Source organism: Dasypus novemcinctus, chromosome 6, assembly GCF_030445035.2.
Source record: "Dasypus novemcinctus isolate mDasNov1 chromosome 6, mDasNov1.1.hap2, whole genome shotgun sequence".
In the NCBI taxonomy this organism is placed as follows: Eukaryota; Metazoa; Chordata; class Mammalia; order Cingulata; family Dasypodidae; genus Dasypus; species Dasypus novemcinctus.
The window spans coordinates 82,353,446-82,372,896 of record NC_080678.1 but is presented as its reverse complement, the minus strand read 5'-3'; the positions used below and the strand labels follow the sequence as shown (position 1 = coordinate 82,372,896).

Below are 19,451 nucleotides of genomic sequence, written 5' to 3'. Positions count from 1 at the left end.
TTTTAGTGCTAATAAATGGATTCAGCAGAATTGCAGGTTACAAGATAAATACACAAAAAAATCAGTTGTATTTCTACACACTAGCAATGAGCAATCAGAAAAAGAAATTAAGAAAATAATTTCATATATAATATGAAATTATAAAAGAATAAAATACTCAGAAATAAATTTAACTAATGAAGCAAAAATCTTATACACTGGGGGAAGCGGCTGTGGCTCAATCAGTTGGGCTCCCGTCTACCATATGGGAGGCCCTGGGTTCACGTCCCAGGGCCTCCTTGTGAAGGCAGGCTCGCCCGAAAGCTGTGGAGAGCTACCATCCTGCAAGCACCACTGAATGCCACCTCGCCCACAAGCACCGCAGAGCGCCGACTCATCAAGGTGACCCAACAAAAAGGGAGACAAGCAAAAACGCAGAAGAACATGCAGGGAATGGACACAGAGAGCAGACAGCAAGCAAGCCATGGCGGGGTGGGGGGGATGTAAATAGATAAATAAAAATAAATAAAATACAGACACAGAAGAACACACAGCGAATAGACACAGAAAGCAGACAGCAAGCAAATAATAAAGCCACGGGGTGGGGGTGGGGGGATAAAAAAAAACAAAAGAACTTATACACTGAAAATTACAAAACATTGTATAAAAATGTTAAGGAAGACCTAAATGAAAGAAACCCTAAGTTTATTCTCTGGCAGACTTAATATTGTTAAGATGATAATACGACACCAATCAGTCTGCAGATTTAATGAAATTCCTATCAAAATCCCAATCACACTTTCTACAAATATATAAAAACCCATCTTAAAATATATATGGAATTTCCAGGAATCCCAAATAGCCAAAACCATATAAAAAGAACAAAGTTGGAGAACTTACACTTCACAATTTCAAACTTTCAACAAAGTTACAGAACCAAAATAGTGTAATACTGTCATAAAGATAGACATATAGAATAGAACAGAATTGAGAGTTAGAAATAAACCCACATGTGGTCAAGTGATTTTCAACAAGGGTGTCCAGTGCACTCAGTCGGGGTAAGAATAGTTTCTTCAACAAATGGTACTGAGAAAAAAAGAATAGCTACATGCAAAAGAATGAAATCAGACCCCTACCTCACACCTTTTATATATATAAAAATTAACTCCAAATGAATCAATAATATAAATATAAGAGCTAAAATCATAAAACTCTTACACATAAACATAGGGGAATATCTTCATGAACTTGGATTTGGCAATGGGTCCTTAGATATGACACCAAAAGCCCAAGTTTCATCAAAATTAAAAGGTTTCGTGCAGCAAAGGACATTGTCAAAAGAGTGAAAAGATAGCCTATGCAATGGGAGGAAGTAGTTACAAATTATCCATATGATAAGGCTTTAATATCAAGAAGATATAAACTACTATAATTCAATGAACAAAAGACAATCAAACTAATTTAAAAATAGACATAGGAATTGAATAGACAGTTCTTCAAAGAAATGTACAAATGGCCAAATAAGCACATGAAAAGATGTTAAACATCATTAGTCATTAGAGAAATGCAAACCAACACCACAATAAGATACAAGTTCACACCTCAAGGGTGGCTATTATTAAAAACACAGCAACAGATAATATGTGTTGACAAGTATAGAGAAAGTAGAACTACAAGTATTTCTCATGGGAATGTAAAATGGTGCCAGTTACTGTGGAAAACAGTTAGGTGGTCCTTCAAAACATTAAATATAGAATTACCAAATGACCCAGCAACTCCACTCTTAGGTACATACCCCAAAGGTAGTTTAACACTAGTGTTAACAGCATTATTCACAATAGCTGAAAGGTGGTAACAACCCAAGTGCCCGTCAATATGTGAATGGGTTAAATAAAATATGGTATATACATAAAATGGAATATTATTCAACCATAAAAAGGAATGAAGTTCTGATACATGCTACATGGGTGGACCTTGCTGTGCTTTCTGTAATAAGCCAGACACAAAGAGACAAATATTGTATGATTCCATTTATAGGAAATATCTAGAATATGCAAATTCATAGACAGAAAGTAGGTTAAAGGTTACCAAGGGCTGGGAGGAAGGTGTCATGAAGAGTAACTGCTTCATGGGCACAAAGTTTCTGTTTGGGTGATGAAAAGTTTTGGTAATGGATGTCGTGATGGTAGCACAACATTGTAAAAATAAAGAACGCCACTGAAGTGTATACTTAATGGTTAAAATGGTAGATTTCATTTTCTATGTGTGTTACACTAGAAAAATTAAAAAAATAAATGATATATGTAAAGCACGTAGAGCACATGGTAAGTACTATATAAATGTTAGCTATTATTATCAGAATAGCACAGAGCTTTCAGGAAAAAATGACAGGCCAAAATGTCCTTAAGCTTTTTAAAATATATTAAAGTATCTCCTTACATTTCATTTTCCCTGCTTCCCCTTTGAATTCAGAGGTTCTTAACTGGGAAGGTGTGGATCCTCTGCCTTAGGCTGAAATGTTTCAGGCAATGTACTCTTCCCACCATGTTTATGACATTCATCATCACCAGGTGCTGCTCTTTTTTCAGGCTGGACGACAGCTGGAAGCTGAGCAGGCCTACAAGTACACAGTAAAGGTATGATGCAGATGCATCTGTTGCTTGTGTGAAGTGGAACTGTACTGTATTGAGATTGGGAAACTGGGAGGAAGGTAAATGTTTAATTCTGAGCCTTGGAGCATTTCATGATGTATTTTTCTAGAGAATTTTCTTAACATCTTTGCCATTATCACGGGGCTGCTGGGTTTGGAATAACAACTCACATATACCATGGGAGATCTTTCTTCCACCTCTAGAGAGAGAATGTGGTTTAATGGAAAGCCTGAGAGTCAGAATTACTGGTCGTTTTTGCCACTAACTTACCGGCTTAACCTCTCTGGGCTTCATTTTCCTCATGGGTAAAATGAAGAGTATATTAATTTCCTAGGGTTGCCGTTACAAACTACTATAAACTGCATGGTTTATGGTTTAAAACAACAGAAATTTAGTCTCTCTCAGTTCAGGAGGCCAGAAGTTCAAAATTAAGGTGTCAGCAGAATTGATTGTTTCTGGAAGCTGTGAGGGAAAATCTGTTCCATGCCTTTTTCCTAGGTTTTGGTGGTTGCTGGCAATCCTTCGCATTCCATGGCTATAGACACATCACTCCAGTCTTTGCTTTAGTCTTCACTTGTTGTTCTCCTTCTGCATTTGTCTGTTTTGCCTTCTAATAAGGATACCAGTCGTTGGATCAGAGCCCACCCTAATCTAGATGACCTCATCTAACTAACTGTATCTGCAAAGACCCTATTTCTGAATAATGTCACATTCTGAGATTCCAGGTGGACAGGGAGTTTGGGAGGGACATTATTCAATACAGAACAGAGGGTTGGTCTAAACCAGGGGTAGCAGATGTTTTTTTGCAAATGGCAAGATAGTAAATACTTTAGGTTTCATGGGCAACTACTAAACTGCCACTGTAGAACAAAAACAGCCATAAACAATATATAAATGAGTAAGCATGGCTGTTCCAATAAAATTTTATTTACAAAAATAGGTGGCACAAAAACAAACAACAAACAAAAAATAGGTAGCAGGCCAGATTTGTCTTGGCAACCCCTGATCTAATTCAGTTATCAATTGTAAGTAACAGAGACTTGAAAGCCAGAGGCTTAAACAAATTGGGAGTTTTATTTTTCCTATCTGATGAAAAGTCCAAGATTGGTTACCACAGCTTCACAATGTCAACAGGTGCCTAAACTTTTTTTAATTTTTAATTCTCTCTTCCTCACCAGTCAATCGTAGCATGCTGTTTCCAACAAGCAATGTAGCTCCAGCCACCATATCTATATTTCAGGCAGGATAAACAACACAAAAGGGGAAAAGGACAAAGGGGCCATGCTTCCTATTTCATCTCCCTTTAAAAAAAAACTTCCAAGCCATCCCATTCTATGATGTTAGCTTACATTTGTCACAGTTGATGGACTATCTCTAGCTGCAAGGGAGGCAGAAAAAGAAAGGCTTTTTAGCTGGTTGCATCACTGCCCTGAAAAAAAAAAGTAAGAATTTTTAGTAGGAAATGGAGAGAATGGGTATTCAGCAAGCACCTAGATGTCTCTACCACTCATCTAGATTTCTAAAATTATATTCAGATCTATTATAAGTCTACAATTCCTATGTTTTTGGTTCCTTTCTGTTATTTGCCAAATAGAAATACTACATTTACAAATGGGGATACATTGGCCAATAGAAGTTGGGCAATAATGTGAATGAACTTTTTATAAAATATAAGCTTTATTAAAGTTATCTTTACAAATACAAAATAAGTATTCATACTGTTTGATGAATTTTCATGAAGTGAACACATCTATGCAAACAGCACCCATGTTCTGAGGTCTTTTAATGAAGTTTCCAGGAAATATGGAGTGTAGGAAGTTCCATCCCATAGAACTATGTTCTCTGGCTATGGCCTCACAAAAGAGGGAGCCCCAAGGCTGCATCAGTAATGACAGGTATGACATGTATCTCTTCCTTTCTCATGCAGCTGAAATTGAAAGATGAGGCTCTGCTTGCAGAGATTCACATGGTACAGGAGACAGTCGGCTTTGGAAATCCATCTTTCTGCGATCCTTCCAAATGAAGAATTTTCTGTATGAGACTCTAATAATTAGAGAGCCTCTTTCCTTTCCAGAGAAGTTAAACCCTGGAAGTTTCACCATATGAGGCTGGGGCTGGAGAACAAAAGAATTTGTACCATAAACAGAAGTCCATTTGTCTTTTCATTGGCTGTTTTCATTGGCTGTTAGTGGATGTTACTAGTAGTTTCACTGGTTGCCAATAAAAAATGAAAATAAGAGATTCAAAATTTATCAGTGTGGTTCTGGAGTTATTGAGGTATACTGAATGTGGGGTCACTGTATTTAGGCAAAGAGCATATTATGCCAGGCCCTTTGGTGAAGAGAAGCTTGAAGGGAGAGGTACTAACTTCAGTTCTATGTACTGACATCTTCTAATCACGGGTCCCTTCATGGATCCAAACCACAAGGGATCCAGAAAGACTCCGTTACCCTATAATAGATGCAAAACTCCTCACAACTGAGGCCGTACTCTAGGGTTTGAGATACCAAAGAAACCGTATTTCATTCCTGCCCTCCTGGATCACGGCACAGCAAAACTGAAAACAAGGGTTCCCTCCTCTTAAGATATGATTGCTTCTATAGGGATGGGCGGCGGGGGGTGGGGTGGGGGTAGGGTGGAGACTAGGAGGAATGGTGAGAGGGAAACTAGTAAACAGACTCTGCAGTCATTTATAGTTCTAGTCACGGCCCTAAAAAGCTGGCTCTTCTAGGAAGTCGTCCTGAGAACCGCGAGGTATCCAGTTGCCTTCTCGGCTCCCCCTGCACTGTATACTGAGTTTACTCTGGGTTACCTCACCGTCTCCCCCCACGCCCCACCCCAATCTGTGAGCTTCCTGGGAGCAGCAACAGCTCCCTGTCATTTTTGCGTTCTGGCTCTGCCTCAGAACAGGTGCTCAAAAACTGTTTGCGGAGTGGATGGATTTGTAGCTCTTTTGGCACTTCTCTTAGTCGCTCCTAGGATCCTCGGACTCCCAAGCGAGTGAAGGGCACGGGAGCCCAGGCTACCGCGGGCCGCGCCCAGCAACCTTAACACGCCTCCGCTGCTCGCGGGGAAGGGACGCTAGGGACCGCGTTGCATTATGGGAAGCGTAGGGGCGGAAAGCGGAAGCTGCCCGGCGAGCCGACCGTCCGCGTCTGGAAGAGGCGCTCTAGCTTGGGTTTCCGGGTTCCGAGGCTCAAGGTCCTGCGGTATTGATCATCCGCGTGGGTCCACCGCACCGACCGAGGCTTTAAAGCCGTGTGGTCGGCAAGACGTTACGACGCGTCGCGACCGGTGCGAGCTGGCTGCACCATGGTCCAGCTCAGTGAGTGATCGGGGTCCCGCGAGATCTTATGGGCCCTGGGGGTACGGGACCAGGTGGTACAAAGCTTCCCTAGGCGCCCTGGAGGCATCCTCAACCTGAACGGCAACTCTGCCTTACCTTTGAGCCTTACCTTTTTTTCCCCCACTTAACCCTCGCTTTGAGGTAGATGACATCGATTTTGTACATGGGGCAGCTGAGACTCCGAGAAGTGCAGGAATTGGACAAGGTCACAGAGCTAGTAAGGGCAGATCCGGAATGAGTGATTTGGGGGATGAGGAGGTCATTTCTGGCCGGAGTGGGTAAGAGGAGTTTCACAAGGAATATGGTATCTGAGCCGAATGTGCAAGAATTGGTTGAACGTAGCACATTTAAGTGGAGGAATGGGATTGTGCCCATTGACTCAGTTTGCCCACTTTGTGCAGTCGAGTCTTGTATACTAACCAGTTATTTCTCTACAGCTGCCCTTCTCTGTAAAGCCTACCATGGGGGCCATTTAACCATCCGCCTTGCCTTGGGAGGCTGCGCCAACAGACCTTTCTATCGCATCGTGGCTGCTCACAACAAGTGTCCCAGGGATGGTCGTTTTGTGGAGCAGCTGGGTTCCTATGATCCACTGCCCAACAGTCATGGAGAGAAGCTCGTTGCCCTTAACCTGGAGAGGATCCGGCATTGGATTGGCTGTGGGGCCCACCTCTCTAAGCCTGTGGAAAAGCTTCTGGGTAACTCAGCCCTAGTCTCATCTCACTGAGGGAATTTTAAGCTGAAATTAGCCCTAGGGAGAGAATGAAGAATGGTTTTCATTACCTAGAGGCTGCTCGAATCTGAGTGGGAGCTGAAGTTGTGATCTAATTACCATTTTGTAAAATCCTTTATGAGACATTTGGGTGACTTGAATTTTATGCTAAAGAGGGGAATATTGTGTCTTGAATGGTTATCTCTATGTTTATTCTTTTTTCAAGGAATAATAATAATGTTAGGAAGTAGACAATATTCATTGTCTCCTTGCAAAATGAGGGCCAGGGGTAGGGGGGAAGGACAGTTTGGCAAGTGAGCATGTTTTACATCCTTGCTCAGACCTCAGTTTTGTGAGGCAGAGTTCCTAGGAAACATTGGCTTATATTGTATTACAACGAACAAAAATCCTGTTGCTTTTAGGTCTTTCTGGCTTTTTCCCTCTGCATCCCATGATGATCACAAATGCTGAGAGACTGCGAAGAAAACGTGCACGTGAAATTCTCTTAGCTTCTCAGAAAACAGATACAGAGACTACTACAGAAGCAGAATCGAGCTGACTTCAGGCTGCGTAGCAGTGGGAGCAACATTGCTAAGGTCCCCTTAAAAGACTTGTGCAGTGCCGTTAATTTTGTTAGATTCAGGGGTCAATAAATGCAGTTTTCTGAGACACCCATGCACTTCTGGAGACAGGAGAGGGTGGTGGGTCTCTATAGCCCTGGTCTGAGCAGGGCCCAGGGAGAGAGATTTATTCTTGTCTGACATAGAGCTGGGTCTGGAAACAATTGCTCTTTTCAGACATGGTCTTAGGAATGACAGTGGGGGGGCAGGAAACAGGAGTTGGAATTTGGGGTTGGGCCCTAGGTCTTTCCTTCCTAGGTCTTTACAGTTTGCTGTCTTGCAAGATTTCCTGTTTCAAAGCTCCCAACCAGCATGTCCATGGTCCATCCCAAATAATTCTTTCCTAAATCACTTGTGGTCATCACAGCAGTTCAAGAACACAGTTACCTAGCTCATTGTTTTTGTAATTTGAGATTAATCTTGTTTGACATATAATCTCAAATTTACAAAGGTAGATTGGTTATGAAAATTGCTTGGACAATTTTTAAAGGTGAGAATCTGGAAGAAAGCCAACATTGTAAATATCTAAATACACCCTAAGTCCTTTACACACAAGGGTTATTTGTGAGGATTATAAGGTATCATGAGAGTATATAGGATTATCTCCATTTTACCGATAGGGAAGCAGAGGCTTAAAAGTGGAAACTTGCCCAATGCTGAGCAGTTATTAATGGGCAGAGCTAGGATTCAGCACCCATATGCCTACTTGATTTTAAAGCCCTTTCCAACATGTCACCTTTAGGGGAAAATAAGAGCAAAGATAGGGGGCTTTTCAAGAATCCATTTAGAAAGTCAGTGATAGAACCAGGTTTAGACATCATGAGTTTGATAATACAAATGATTGCTTTGCCAAAAAAAAAAACCCCACAACACTTAAGATAACATATTAACTGATTCACCAGAACCACAGGATTCTACAACTTCAAGCATGGGTAAGATGCTTTTAGTACACATTGAAATGCAGATTTCAAATCCTAGCATGACTGTGATATAGGAAATTTACTGAGGTTCCAAAACCCTATCAGTGTTACAACCTACTTTACTCTTTGGGTTTGATATTCTGAGAATAATTACCAGCCACCTCAAATTCTAGAGTCATCTCAGCTGCACCAGGGTTATTGGTTGGCCTCCCCTTTGACGAGACTAAAGCCAGGACAGGCCCAGAGAAATTGACTTTAGCTGGGTTTGATCTTGGATCTGGGAAAGAGAAATGATTTGGAAACTATGGCAACTCTGACAAGTTTCCAAGATAGTAATCTACTTTGGAGGGATTGGGGTCCTTGGAGACCAATTTTAATCATTGGAACAGAGGAGAGTGTGGTTCTGAAAAGTGCTGACCAACAAGGGGAACTGTTGTGAAATGGGTTAAAGTAATGTATAAATTAGACTTAGCTTCTGCGGACTTGAATATTCACCTTGCCCTCTAACGTCTGTATACATACACCTTTTTTGAGTTTGTCCTCTTGCTGATTCCCCAACTTTTCTTCAGCTCTAGGCTTGCTTTGGAATTAGTGGCCCAAATTTCTCACCTTGTCTTGGACAATTGTAGCAGCATTTCCTGCTAGCACTTCAAACCCAACATGTTCACACCCAGCTGTATACTTTACAAGGCATTGAGAAGAAGGTAAGGGCTTTTGCTGCAGGCAGCTTAAATTTTTATTAAGATCAGGATTTGGGTTAAGTTATGTTCACCAATGTGAGAGGTTACTCGTGCTGGAAGGTGAGAACGATTCTGGAATAAATGTAAAAGCCATTAAATCCTATCAGTTTTAAAGACTGATGTTTTGTGGATTTTGTTTAACTTAGGCTTTTTCTTGCAGGGGAAGTAACCTAGCAGTCACAGAGTTATTTAGGCCTATAGCACTAATGCCCCTGAGAGCAGGCTCATCTTTGAAAAAGAACAGAAATCTAATTAGCTGTTAGGTTGAACACAATGAAATTGCCAAATGCCAAACTTAGATTGTTTACTTAAAAAAAAAAGTATAATATGGGGCATTTTTGGGACTTGGGAATTGTCCTGAATGACACTGCAATGACAGATACAGGCCATTATAAATCTTCCTATAACCTACAGAATTGCGTGGGAGGGAGTGTAAACTACAGTGTGAATTTAAATCCACGCTTAATGACACTGCTCCAAAATGTGTTCGTTGCAATGTATGTACCTCACTAATGAAAGATGTTGTTAATGTGGGAAAATGTGGAGGTGTGGGGAGTGGGGCAAATGGGAATCTCTTGTATTTTTTATGTGACGTATGTATACGTATTTTTAAAAATATATTGTTTTTCTTTGGGATGGTGGTTGTCCATCCTTACCTCCTTGTTAGTTGTCCTGGATGAGTTCAATGAACTGGTGAGTAGGTGTTGTAACTCCACTGAGGCTCAGGGCCTAGCTGGCACATGGGCAGCCCAGAGATTCAAGTCTTTTGGCCCTATACCTACCAATTCCAGCACCAATTATAGGTTCAAATAGGCATGTGGAGAGAAGTCTCACCTGAGTCCAACTCTGTCACTCTTAGGAGCACAAACTCTGAAGTAGGGCCCACTGGCAAGGCACCAAACTCCAGAGCTATCTGCCATGACTGAAGGATCTGGGTGTCTCCAGAGCCCTCAGGAGCCCCACTATTTGGGGTGGTATCTCCTTTGGCTGTCTGTGAGATCCTGCTGAGGAATGTATAAGCATTACTTCTCTGATGACCTTCCGACTCTCTTTGAAGTCTCAGTCATATAAACTCATTTGTCTTTACCTTTTCACCCTTTTATTCAAGGTCTTTTTCCAGCTGCATTGCTCATTGGTGTTTGGTAGTGATTCCTTAGTGCCAGGGAGGCTCATTCCCATGCTGGGGGGAAAGGTAATGCATTTGTATACTGAATTTAGCTTAGGGAGAGGCCACATTTGAGCAAGGTGGAGGCTCTCCAGAGGTAACATAGGCACCCTACAGCACTAGGCTACGTTGCAATTTCAAGGGCAAAGGCTCATAGGCTTATGAGCGTAATCCTCCTTCACTAGTCATTGCCCTGTACTTGGGGGAAGGTTGCTGTTCCATTAGAGAATGTGGCACAGCTCCTGAGGATGGGAATTCCATATTCTTTTGGTCATTGTGTGAATCGCCCATTGTGACAATGCCCCATGAACATTAGAACACATTTATGTACCTTATATGTATGCCCAGGTGAACTTCCTCCCATGTATCCCCCATCACTGACACCCCACACCAAAAATCTAAGTATAATCTAAATATCTTTTTTAAAAAGTGTTTTAAAAAAAAAAAGGCACAGTGTGTGCGTTCCTTACGTTGAACAATCGGCCGGGACGGGGGAGAAGGCGAACGTGACATTTCCGGCGGGCGCGGGGCAGGACTGCAGCCGCTTGGCCAGCAGGAGGAGGTCCCCGCGGCTGCCTCCGCGGCCCGCAGCCAACGCGGCGCCGGGAAGGAGCCCCGACGCGCCGCCCCGCCCTCCCCGCGCCCCGCGCGGGTCTCCCGGCACAGCCGGCCTGGGCACGCCCCGTTTTGCGGCCGCCGTCAAGCGTCGCGTCGCTCCGTGGCCCCGCCTCTCGGCGCCTTGTGACGCGGACGCTCCGGGCTTTTTGCGCGGGAAAGGGAGGCGGGGTGGGCGCGCAGCCGGGCTGCGGAGACCCGCTGTTCCCGCGGAAGCCGGCGCGGCCGTGCCCGGCATGGGGCTGCTGGAGGTGTGCGGGGAGGTTTTCGGCACGGCCGACCTGTACCGGGTGCTGGGCGTGCGGCGCGAGGCCTCGGACAGCGAGGTCCGACGCGGCTACCACAAGGTGTCCCTGCTCGTGCATCCAGACCGGGTGGGCGAAGGCGAAAAGGAGGACGCCACCCGCCGCTTCCAGGTACGCCGACCCCCGCCTCTTCCGACCCTCGGGCCACCGGGCCCCGCCCAGGTGGGGGGCGCTGGTTCTGGTGTTTTCTAATCTTGACTTTTGCGGTTTCTGTGGGAGGTGCAGTGGCGACTTCTGGATGCTCTTTTCCCGCAGATCCTCGGGAAAATCTATTCCGTTCTAAGTGACAAAGAGCAGAGAGCAGTGTACGATGAGCAAGGAACGGTGGACGAGGACTCTGCTGTGCTCAGCCAAGACCGGGACTGGGAAGCGTATTGGAGGTTGCTCTTCAAAAAGGTAGGGGACCCGAGGTGCTGACCGTGCCCTCATGCATTCAACAAGCGTTTATTGAGTGCCTCGAAGGCCTTCCATTTTTTTTGTTAACTCTGTAAGGATTAGGAATTCGAGTTTGGCCTCAAATATATATATATATTTATATAACACACACACTGAAAAGGGCCTTTAGTTTCCTCTTGATTTTTGCTGTGGAAAAGATATGCTTTATCTGACATCTCCCAGTGCAAGACCTCAGTGTTTTTCTGGGCCTCTTCCCGCCTTTGGAAACAAAGAATTTTCCCATTAACTAGTTTAGCAGTTTTCAAGGTTGGACTAGGGAGAACAATGGGAAAGCTTAGGTATAGAAAATTCGATTCCTTCCAACAATTTTGGCTCACGCAACTGTTCTACTTGGGGAGAAACATCAACACCTAAATTTCTAGTTTTAGTAGTATGACATTTAAAATAAAATTCTGAAAATTAAATCTTCTCTCTCTTATTCAGATCTCTCTAGAGGACATTCAAGCTTTTGAAAAAACATACAAAGGTTCTGAAGAAGAGCTGGCTGATATTAAACAGGCCTATCTGGACTTCAAGGGCGACATGGACCAGATCATGGAGTCTGTGTTGTGCGTGCAGTACACAGAGGAACCCAGAATAAGGAACATCATTCAGCAAGCCATTGACACTGGAGAGGTCCCATCCTATAATGCCTTTGTCAAAGAATCCAAGCAAAAGAGGAATGCAAGAAAAAGAAGGGTAAGCTTTTGAATGTTACTTGTTTATATCTTGCATCCTTCCAAAAAAGATCTAGATAATGGAAATATATACAAGACCGCTGAAATAAGGATTAGGGTTAATTTGGTACACAGTTCTCAAGTAATAAAATGAGCATACAATTCATCAAGAGAATCTTTTTTCTCTTAGTTTGCCGTGCTCAAGAGGATTATTTTGCATGAATTGTTTAAATATCTTAAAGTGACACCGAAATGTTTTTCATAAGGGCCAATTCTTATAGCTTTGCCAAAGTATTCCTCAGAAGACAAAGTACCGGAGTCCAGGTACCTAGGCTGGGCAGTGGTTCTCAGTTGGGGAAAGGGTGGCAGTAACTGCCGTGTTAAAAATGCAGATTCTCAAAAAAAGAATACAATTTTTAAAAACAAATATGATGATGTCTTTTTTACCACACTCTGAGAAATCCCTCTCTCCCCCTTTTAAAGGAGGTACTGGAGATTGAACCTGGCACCTTATACGTGAGAAGCAGGTGCTCAGTCATTGAGAAACACTGTCTTTGAGAATCAAGGGTTATGGCTTGTGCTTTATACCCATATTAAACTGGAGCAGGTGGGGGCTGGGGGTGCAGCAGGGGAAGGAGTTAAGGACAGGTGAAGTTACTGGAGGGAGTGGATCCAAGGTAGCAAACATTTGTGCCTCTTGTCTTTTGAAAAATATTTTCTTGGACTGGAATCAAAATAACCATTTTCTCAACTTGGCCTTCTTAATGGGAACTCCATGGATAGCAGACAGTTTAAGACTTTAGATCCTTGGCGGGTATCCAAGGTGCGTTTATTTTGCCTGGCTGAATAGGGTGGGGGTGGGAGAGAGTCTGAAGCTTTTAGATAAAAAATATGATGTAAAGCTGAATTTTGGGGGGGGAGAGGTTGAGGTTTTTTGATGGAAATTTTAAGGGCCTGACTTTCCTAGACAAAAGGTCATGCTATCTCTGTTTTGGTGAGCTGCACAGAGAAATGGAATGTCTATAAAGATCATTTGGCTCAAAGGTTATACCTGTGTAGACTCCAGTTGACAGCTTATCTTAAAGTTGGTCATCATTGTCTCAGGTGAAACTGAATGCAGCTGTACTCAATAAAAGGATATTAGCTTGAAAAACTTTCCTTTAACAGTTTGAAGGGGAAATGGTATAGTTTTGACTCCAGCAAATTTTAGGTGGGGGTTGGGATGCAGAATTAAGGGAGATAATTTTTGAATTCAAGGACTCTTAAGTAAAATATGGAGACTTTTTATTGGGATAATGAGGTCCTAATATCATTCCTAGTATTAATTGTTGGCTTAGAAATTTCGCCAGGGAGTGGGGCCTCTTAGAGTCAAAGTTGTTGCCTTATAGAATAGACTCATTAACCTTTCCCAAGGAGTTCTTGTAATATTTTGGAAAGAGTGCCCTAGGAAAAATTGGCAAAAGAAGGTGGCTTTGAAATCAAGTGTTAAAGCTCAATTTGCTAACTTGTTTCTTCTGAACACTCAGGAGAAATCATTTTAAACCAGGGTTGCTCACAAGGCCACTGCCACTAGTAACATGAAAAATTGAGAGGAATCTTAAGTACCTATATCCTGGCAGTATTTTTGAGGGACTCCCTGGCTGAGTGAGCTTTTCTAGCTTTCCTAGCATTTTGCCTTCCTTTCTATTCCATGTGGTTTATAAGTACCAAAGTCCTAATGAACCGTCTGCAAGTAGAAATGGGAAAAGCTCAGACTTAGAAATGCTAATTGGAATCAATGGTTCTATTGCTTGCTGTCAGCAGAGTTGCCTTTTAATGAGTAAGGTATTTATATAATTTTATTCTTCTTATCTATTAATATAATCCTCAAATTGGAAGGGATTTTTAGTCTTGCAGATTTGTTTTTAGGAAAAAGTGTATTTTAAGCATTTGCTGGGTTGCTGTGGAGACTCAGATGAGTTTCTGTTTCAGGCTCAGGAAGAGGCTAAAGAAGCAGAAATGAGCATGAAGGAGTTGGGCCTTGATGAAGGGATGGATAACTTGAAAGCAGCCATTCAGGTAATCTTGGCATGTTGTCTATGAAGGTTGCCACCATTTCTTTCATGTTCTAATTTCCTATTGCTAATATATTCTTTGGAGTATACATATAACGTTATGGGTTTCTTTTTTTTAAGATATAATTCACATATCACATATTCATACTTTAGATGTATATAATTCAGTGGTTTTTAATTATATCCACAAAAGTTTTACAACCATCATTACTAACTCCAGAATATTTTCAAGGCCCGCAAAAGAAACCCTGTACCCATTAGCAGTCACTTTCCAATCTCCCCTCCCCTCAGCCCCTGGCAACCACTAATGTACTTTATGTCTTTATGGGCAGTGTTGTGTTTTGAAGCTTATGTTTTAATTTCTCAAACAGAGCAGACAAAAGGATCGGCAAAAGGAAATGGACAGTTTTCTGGCTCAGATGGAAGCAAAGTACTGCAAACCTTCCAAAAGAGGAGAGAAAAAAACAGCTCTCAAGAAAGAAAAGAAATAATGGATCTTTTTCTCTTCAAAGGTCCTTATGTTAAGGATTTGAAGGCAAAAGTCAACCTAACCCCTGAGAGGTCTTCCCAGGCTAAATTATTTAGATCAACTATGTAAACCAAGTAGCATCTCTCCATTTGATTTTAGTATTTCCTAGACATCAACTGACAGTCTCTGAAGTCCTACATGAAGGAAAGTGGTGGTAATAGTTGTGCAGAGGGTGCTATACGTCCTTGACAGCACTTGCTTCCATGGATCTAATATAAATGGAACTCTTATCTAGAAAGTGGGTTTGTCACCTACAGTTGTCATTTTGCCACACAGGAGTGAGCTGCAGAGTATTCAAGGTGATATACACATCTCTTAGAACAGGTACTTAACTCACCTAACTGGTACACCTTCAAAACACTTGCTGAGCAACTATTTGCACAATACTTGCCAGTTTGCGTTCTCTCTTAATGATCTTGAATAGACAGACCTTCTCTCCTTTTTTTACTTATTTTTAAATTTTTTTCTCCTTTTTATTTTCAACCATTGTACTTTATGCTTGAAGTATTAGAGAAACAGGTGTTCACATTACCTCAGGCATTCTTGTAAGACTTGTATATGATTAAATAAACAAGTAAGAAACGTAAGTTATGATGGCTTTTTAAATTATCCTGGTGATCATTTACAATATCTAGAAAAAATGCAAATGGTGTTTAGGTTGGCTAGAGAACAAAGAAGAAAAGTAGTCCCAGCCAGCATTATAGTAGACACCCCAGTTAAAGTAGCATAAAGAGATGTACACAGCATCCTGCCTCTAACTGCTGCATTTTGTTAGGCAGATCACACAGCTTGCCTGAACTTGTTTCCTCTTCTATAAAAGGAGTGAGGGTGTTGGGCTACATGACTTCTTAGAGGCCCCTTCAGACTCTTTAACTTTGAAAGACAAATGCACTCATGGTACTGGTTTGGAAAAATAGTACAGAAATTTTTCACTTTTATTTAGTTGAGTAGGTATGTATCCATTAGAGTACATAATGGATGTACTGTTCAACTTAAAATCTCCAGTTTATAGATTAATGTATTTACTACTATAGGCATAAAACAAATCCTCTCTTGGTACTTAGCTTTATGTATCAAAATTTATCTGAGGTAAGCAAGTGACACATTCTCAGTTTCTGATTACAAACAGGTTAAAAAATACTCTTAATTGTATTAAAAATATAATGCACGTTGTTCAAAGTATCTGTCTTTCATTACATTAGAACACCTGGGAATAATAAAGTTATTCCTACTTATTTGAATTTTATCTACTCTAAAGATTAACAGTTTTAAATTAACAGTATGATAATTTAAAATTAATATTCAGTGAAATTAAATAGTATATAAATTCAAGCCATAGTTAAAACCATTGCTGCATTCATGAGTGCTCAGGAGAAGGTGTGGTAAAATCAGAAGAGTGCCGATGTACTCTCCTTGTGCTGCTCTTACGGAATATGTTTATACTGGACTGACTGCTAGGGTTTCTTAAAATTTTTTAAGGATTTGGAGGATTATTAGCAAGATTCTGAAAAGTTTTTTTTCTTTTTTTTTACTTTGTTAGAGCTGCAGGAGAAAATTCAGCAAGATGAGTTTTTTGGGGGAAATAAAATATGACCAATAAGATATTTAAGTAAAAAAATATGCATAGCTTGAAATCAACCAGGCAATGTGAGGTTGAACTGTCCTATCTGGAAAAATACGTAATATAATTTATTACATAAATTATTTCACACTGATGTCAACATTTATGTCTTCAGGTAGTCCTTCCATGTTGACATGTATCTGCCTATAGGATAGGACATTATAAAGAGAAAGCTTTAAGAATGACATCTATTTGGTAAGTAGCTCAGATTTTTGACAGCACCAACTCCTAAAAATACTTGACTGAAAACTGAGTACTACTCTCCAGAAATTAATATAAGCAGCAGCATTCTGAAGCCGATGATAACATTTGTTATTTTCTTGTGTATATATAGTCTCATAGAATCCTGTAATAATTGAACTGATCGTTGTTAACAGATAACATGAACAGTGATTTGGGGTAATTATTCATTGTTCCATCTCTGGGTACAAACTTTCCTGTCCAGTGGAAAAGGTTAACTTATAGTCAAAAAAGTTAGCTATTAGAGATAGAAACAATACCCATGTAATCTTCAGCAGATGGTCTTGTGTTTTCCTCAGTCAGTTGTACCAGAATAACTTCATGAAGATGGTTTCAAGTTGTTTCTTGTGGATAAGCTCTGTACCATGAGATGACTGAACACTGATTCATGAAATCTTCAGAAATGTTCTCTGCAGCCTGATACCAGGTTCTTCTCATTTATCCTATGGTCCATGCCTGGTTCTAGAAACTGGTCCACCTCTGCTTTGAGGTTTTGTGGATCCATGTAACTGAAGACCTGTCAGACAAAGATGATGTGAGTAACAGGCATTCTAGATTTGGTAATAAACCTCAAATTCATCTCAGGACTTTTTTGCTTCATTTATCAGTTGGGCTTTAAATTTGGAGCCTGGGACAAAGTATAGTACTATTTACCAATAAATATAAGCATGTTTATCAGCATTTAAAAACGTTTTACATTTCCATGTAAAAAAGAGGAAAGCAGTGATCTTGGACTACAAAGATGATTTGAGGTAGTTGTGATGATTAATCTTATGAACAGTAAACATTTCAGCTGTCCAGTACTTGTTTCATCTTCATCATAATGAGAATGACCCTGATGGTGGTGAGAATGCCTTCCTAGGAAGTAAGACATCCTTAAATTTTCTCCCATCACTCCTATGTTAGTAGAGTCTATAGAAAATAATTTCAGGATCAAAAAGAAGTTAATGTGATAGAATCAGAATCTAAGCATATCTTGATGTTTTAGAACCTTTAGAACCTTTGCCTAATAGGTTAACTGACAAAAGCAGTTTAATTCATAGCAATGGGGATATTGCCTGCATAATATAATCATGGCATGTTCTTGAAAAATATTTTGAATGTTAAGAAAATGAATTATTTGATTTAAACTTTTTATATTAAAAAAAAAATCAGAATGTACTGTACTTACCCTGCCAAGAGTAGTAAGAAGTTAATTTATGTGATATGCAAAAAGAGCAGAAATCTGGCTCTGTACAATAGACCTATCTTTTTGTTATACCCCATCTTCCAAAATGAATTTGAAATGATTTACAAAGATGTTATAAAACAAAATATGAAATCAGGAGGAAGGGGAAATAAGTAGAAAAAAGTAAGATAAAAATCAGGGTTTTAGCATATGCCTATAGTAGTAAAATCAAAGCCATGGCCCTACCTGTGCCTGCACATCCCCTACCAGGTCGGGCCTGATGAGAATACTCAATATTGCAAGAGTGATGACACTGTGTATCTGGCTATAAGAAAAAAAAAATGATGAGAGACTTCCTACAATGTGATTTCAACCAGATTACAATACTTTAATTATGTTTACAAGGGTTAACCTTGAGATCGAACAATGTTAAAGCCTTATCTGCCAACCTGAGAGGCAAATCTGTTTGAGTGTGCTATGTTGAATTCAGAATAGGAAATCCCAAGCTAGAAGCCCACAAACCCATTTGTTATTTTGTAAAAACTTCAAATTCTACAATCTTATTAATAATAGCCATTTCAGTTAGCTTCAAAGGGAGTTTTAGCTAATTTCTTTTTATTGCCTGCTGTTTAAAACAGAACCAGCCCTTTCAGCAATATTGAAACATCAGTGATTTTACCACCATACTTGAAATGCAACTTTACATTTACGTTTATAGCTTTATGAAACTCAAACATCAAAATTGCCTCAAGGAATTTAGAGATGACCAAAATATTAAAATGCAAATACCCCCAAAAGAGCTTTAAATGTCACACTGAGTGGCTTCTGGAATTAAAAAACCCATTAGAGCACTGGAATCGACATTTCAGAAATTGGAAAGAACTTTAAAAATATTTTCTGGTGAAGCACTTCACCCTCCCACCCCCACCTACATATTCTAGATTAGGGGTTAGCATACTTAGTTTTTGTAAAGGGCCAGATAGTGAATATTTTAGGTGTTGGGAGAGTTGCATTACTCAACTTTCCTGTTATAGCATGAAAACAGCCTCTACATATGAACAAATGAGTGTGGCTCCATTTCAATAAGAGATTATTTACAGAAGTAGGTGGTAGGCATAACGGCCCATGAACTATAGTTTGTTGACCCCTATTATAGATGAGAATACAAAGGAACACAGTGCTAGTCTGGCAATGACAGGCCCAGGACTCAGATCTAGCACTCTTAATTATATTGATTACTCATTAATTACTTTATCTCTTTATGACAGCAAGTTGGAAGAGAAATGGCTAAGATAAGTATAAATTCGTATGAAAGAACCTAGCCTATAGAACATACTCAGGAAACACTGCCTAACAAATGTCCTGATTCAAATTATGAGGAGACAAATTCAATAGAGGTTCTCAAACTTTCTGAGGTTCACACTGAATAATTAGAAACACTCAAGTTCTCTATTTGCCTATTTCCCTTATTTTGGATGTGTCTCCCCCTAGATTGAGCTAGATCGAGCCTCTTATGGTCCCATTCATTTCTTATCCTCACTCTTCTAGTGAAGGGAAGATTGTACAGTATTTTAGGCTGGCATTTTGCAAGGGTCATGAGTTAGGGTTAGCGGGCTGCCAATAGATTGGTGTGGGTGTGGGCCCTGATTCCCAGGCACAAAGTGTGGTATCAGT

General features: G+C 40.7%; 4 protein-coding genes across 17 annotated transcripts in view; 3 read left to right on the top strand and 1 right to left on the bottom strand.

Annotated features, from left to right (window-relative positions):
* The window catches only part of CFAP70 (cilia and flagella associated protein 70), a 151,519-nt gene extending 146,648 nt beyond the window's left edge, over positions 1 to 4,871 (top strand). For all 4 annotated transcript variants that reach the window (XM_058299008.2, XM_058299007.2, XM_012531118.4 and 1 more), the window contains 2 exons: positions 2,568 to 2,615; positions 4,558 to 4,871. In XM_058299008.2, the coding sequence (XP_058154991.1) occupies positions 2,568 to 2,615; positions 4,558 to 4,653 (144 nt within the window). In that variant the 3' untranslated portion in view covers positions 4,654 to 4,871. The remainder of the gene's footprint in view (positions 1 to 2,567; positions 2,616 to 4,557) is intronic.
* Positions 4,872 to 5,730: 859 nt separating this feature from the next.
* MRPS16 (mitochondrial ribosomal protein S16) lies at positions 5,731 to 9,604 on the top strand. Its single transcript, XM_004473814.4, has 3 exons — positions 5,731 to 5,955; positions 6,414 to 6,674; positions 7,111 to 9,604. Exons 1-3 carry the CDS (start codon positions 5,943 to 5,945, stop codon positions 7,245 to 7,247), a joined length of 411 nt encoding a protein of 136 aa, XP_004473871.1. The 5' UTR covers positions 5,731 to 5,942; the 3' UTR covers positions 7,248 to 9,604.
* Positions 9,605 to 10,846: 1,242 nt separating this feature from the next.
* DNAJC9 (DnaJ heat shock protein family (Hsp40) member C9) lies at positions 10,847 to 17,193 on the top strand. The gene is made up of 5 exons (XM_058299013.1): positions 10,847 to 11,164; positions 11,309 to 11,449; positions 11,933 to 12,187; positions 14,137 to 14,223; positions 14,591 to 17,193. Exons 1-5 carry the CDS (start codon positions 10,985 to 10,987, stop codon positions 14,708 to 14,710), a joined length of 783 nt encoding a protein of 260 aa, XP_058154996.1. The 5' UTR covers positions 10,847 to 10,984; the 3' UTR covers positions 14,711 to 17,193.
* FAM149B1 (family with sequence similarity 149 member B1) overlaps positions 16,998 to 19,451 on the bottom strand; it is an 81,856-nt gene continuing 79,402 nt past the window's right edge. For all 11 annotated transcript variants that reach the window (XM_058299009.2, XM_004473815.4, XM_004473819.4 and 8 more), the window contains 2 exons: positions 18,024 to 18,102; positions 16,998 to 17,126 (listed from right to left, as the gene is read on the bottom strand). In XM_058299009.2, coding sequence (XP_058154992.1) covers positions 17,053 to 17,126; positions 18,024 to 18,102 — 153 coding nt within the window. In that variant the 3' untranslated portion in view covers positions 16,998 to 17,052. The remainder of the gene's footprint in view (positions 17,127 to 18,023; positions 18,103 to 19,451) is intronic.

What these genes read in the sequence shown, in the direction of transcription:
- DNAJC9 (XM_058299013.1), top strand. Translation starts at nt 10,985, where the DNA reads ATGGGGCTGCTGGAGGTGTGCGGGGAGGTTTTCGGCACGGCCGACCTG. An exon ending in GGAGGTTGCTCTTCAAAAAG is followed by an intron (nt 11,450 to 11,932) that starts GTAGGGGACCCG and finishes TCTCTTATTCAG; the next exon opens with ATCTCTCTAGAGGACATTCA. An exon ending in ACTTGAAAGCAGCCATTCAG is followed by an intron (nt 14,224 to 14,590) that starts GTAATCTTGGCA and finishes TTTCTCAAACAG; the next exon opens with AGCAGACAAAAGGATCGGCA.
- MRPS16 (XM_004473814.4), top strand. An exon ending in GCCTGTGGAAAAGCTTCTGG is followed by an intron (nt 6,675 to 7,110) that starts GTAACTCAGCCC and finishes TGTTGCTTTTAG; the next exon opens with GTCTTTCTGGCTTTTTCCCT.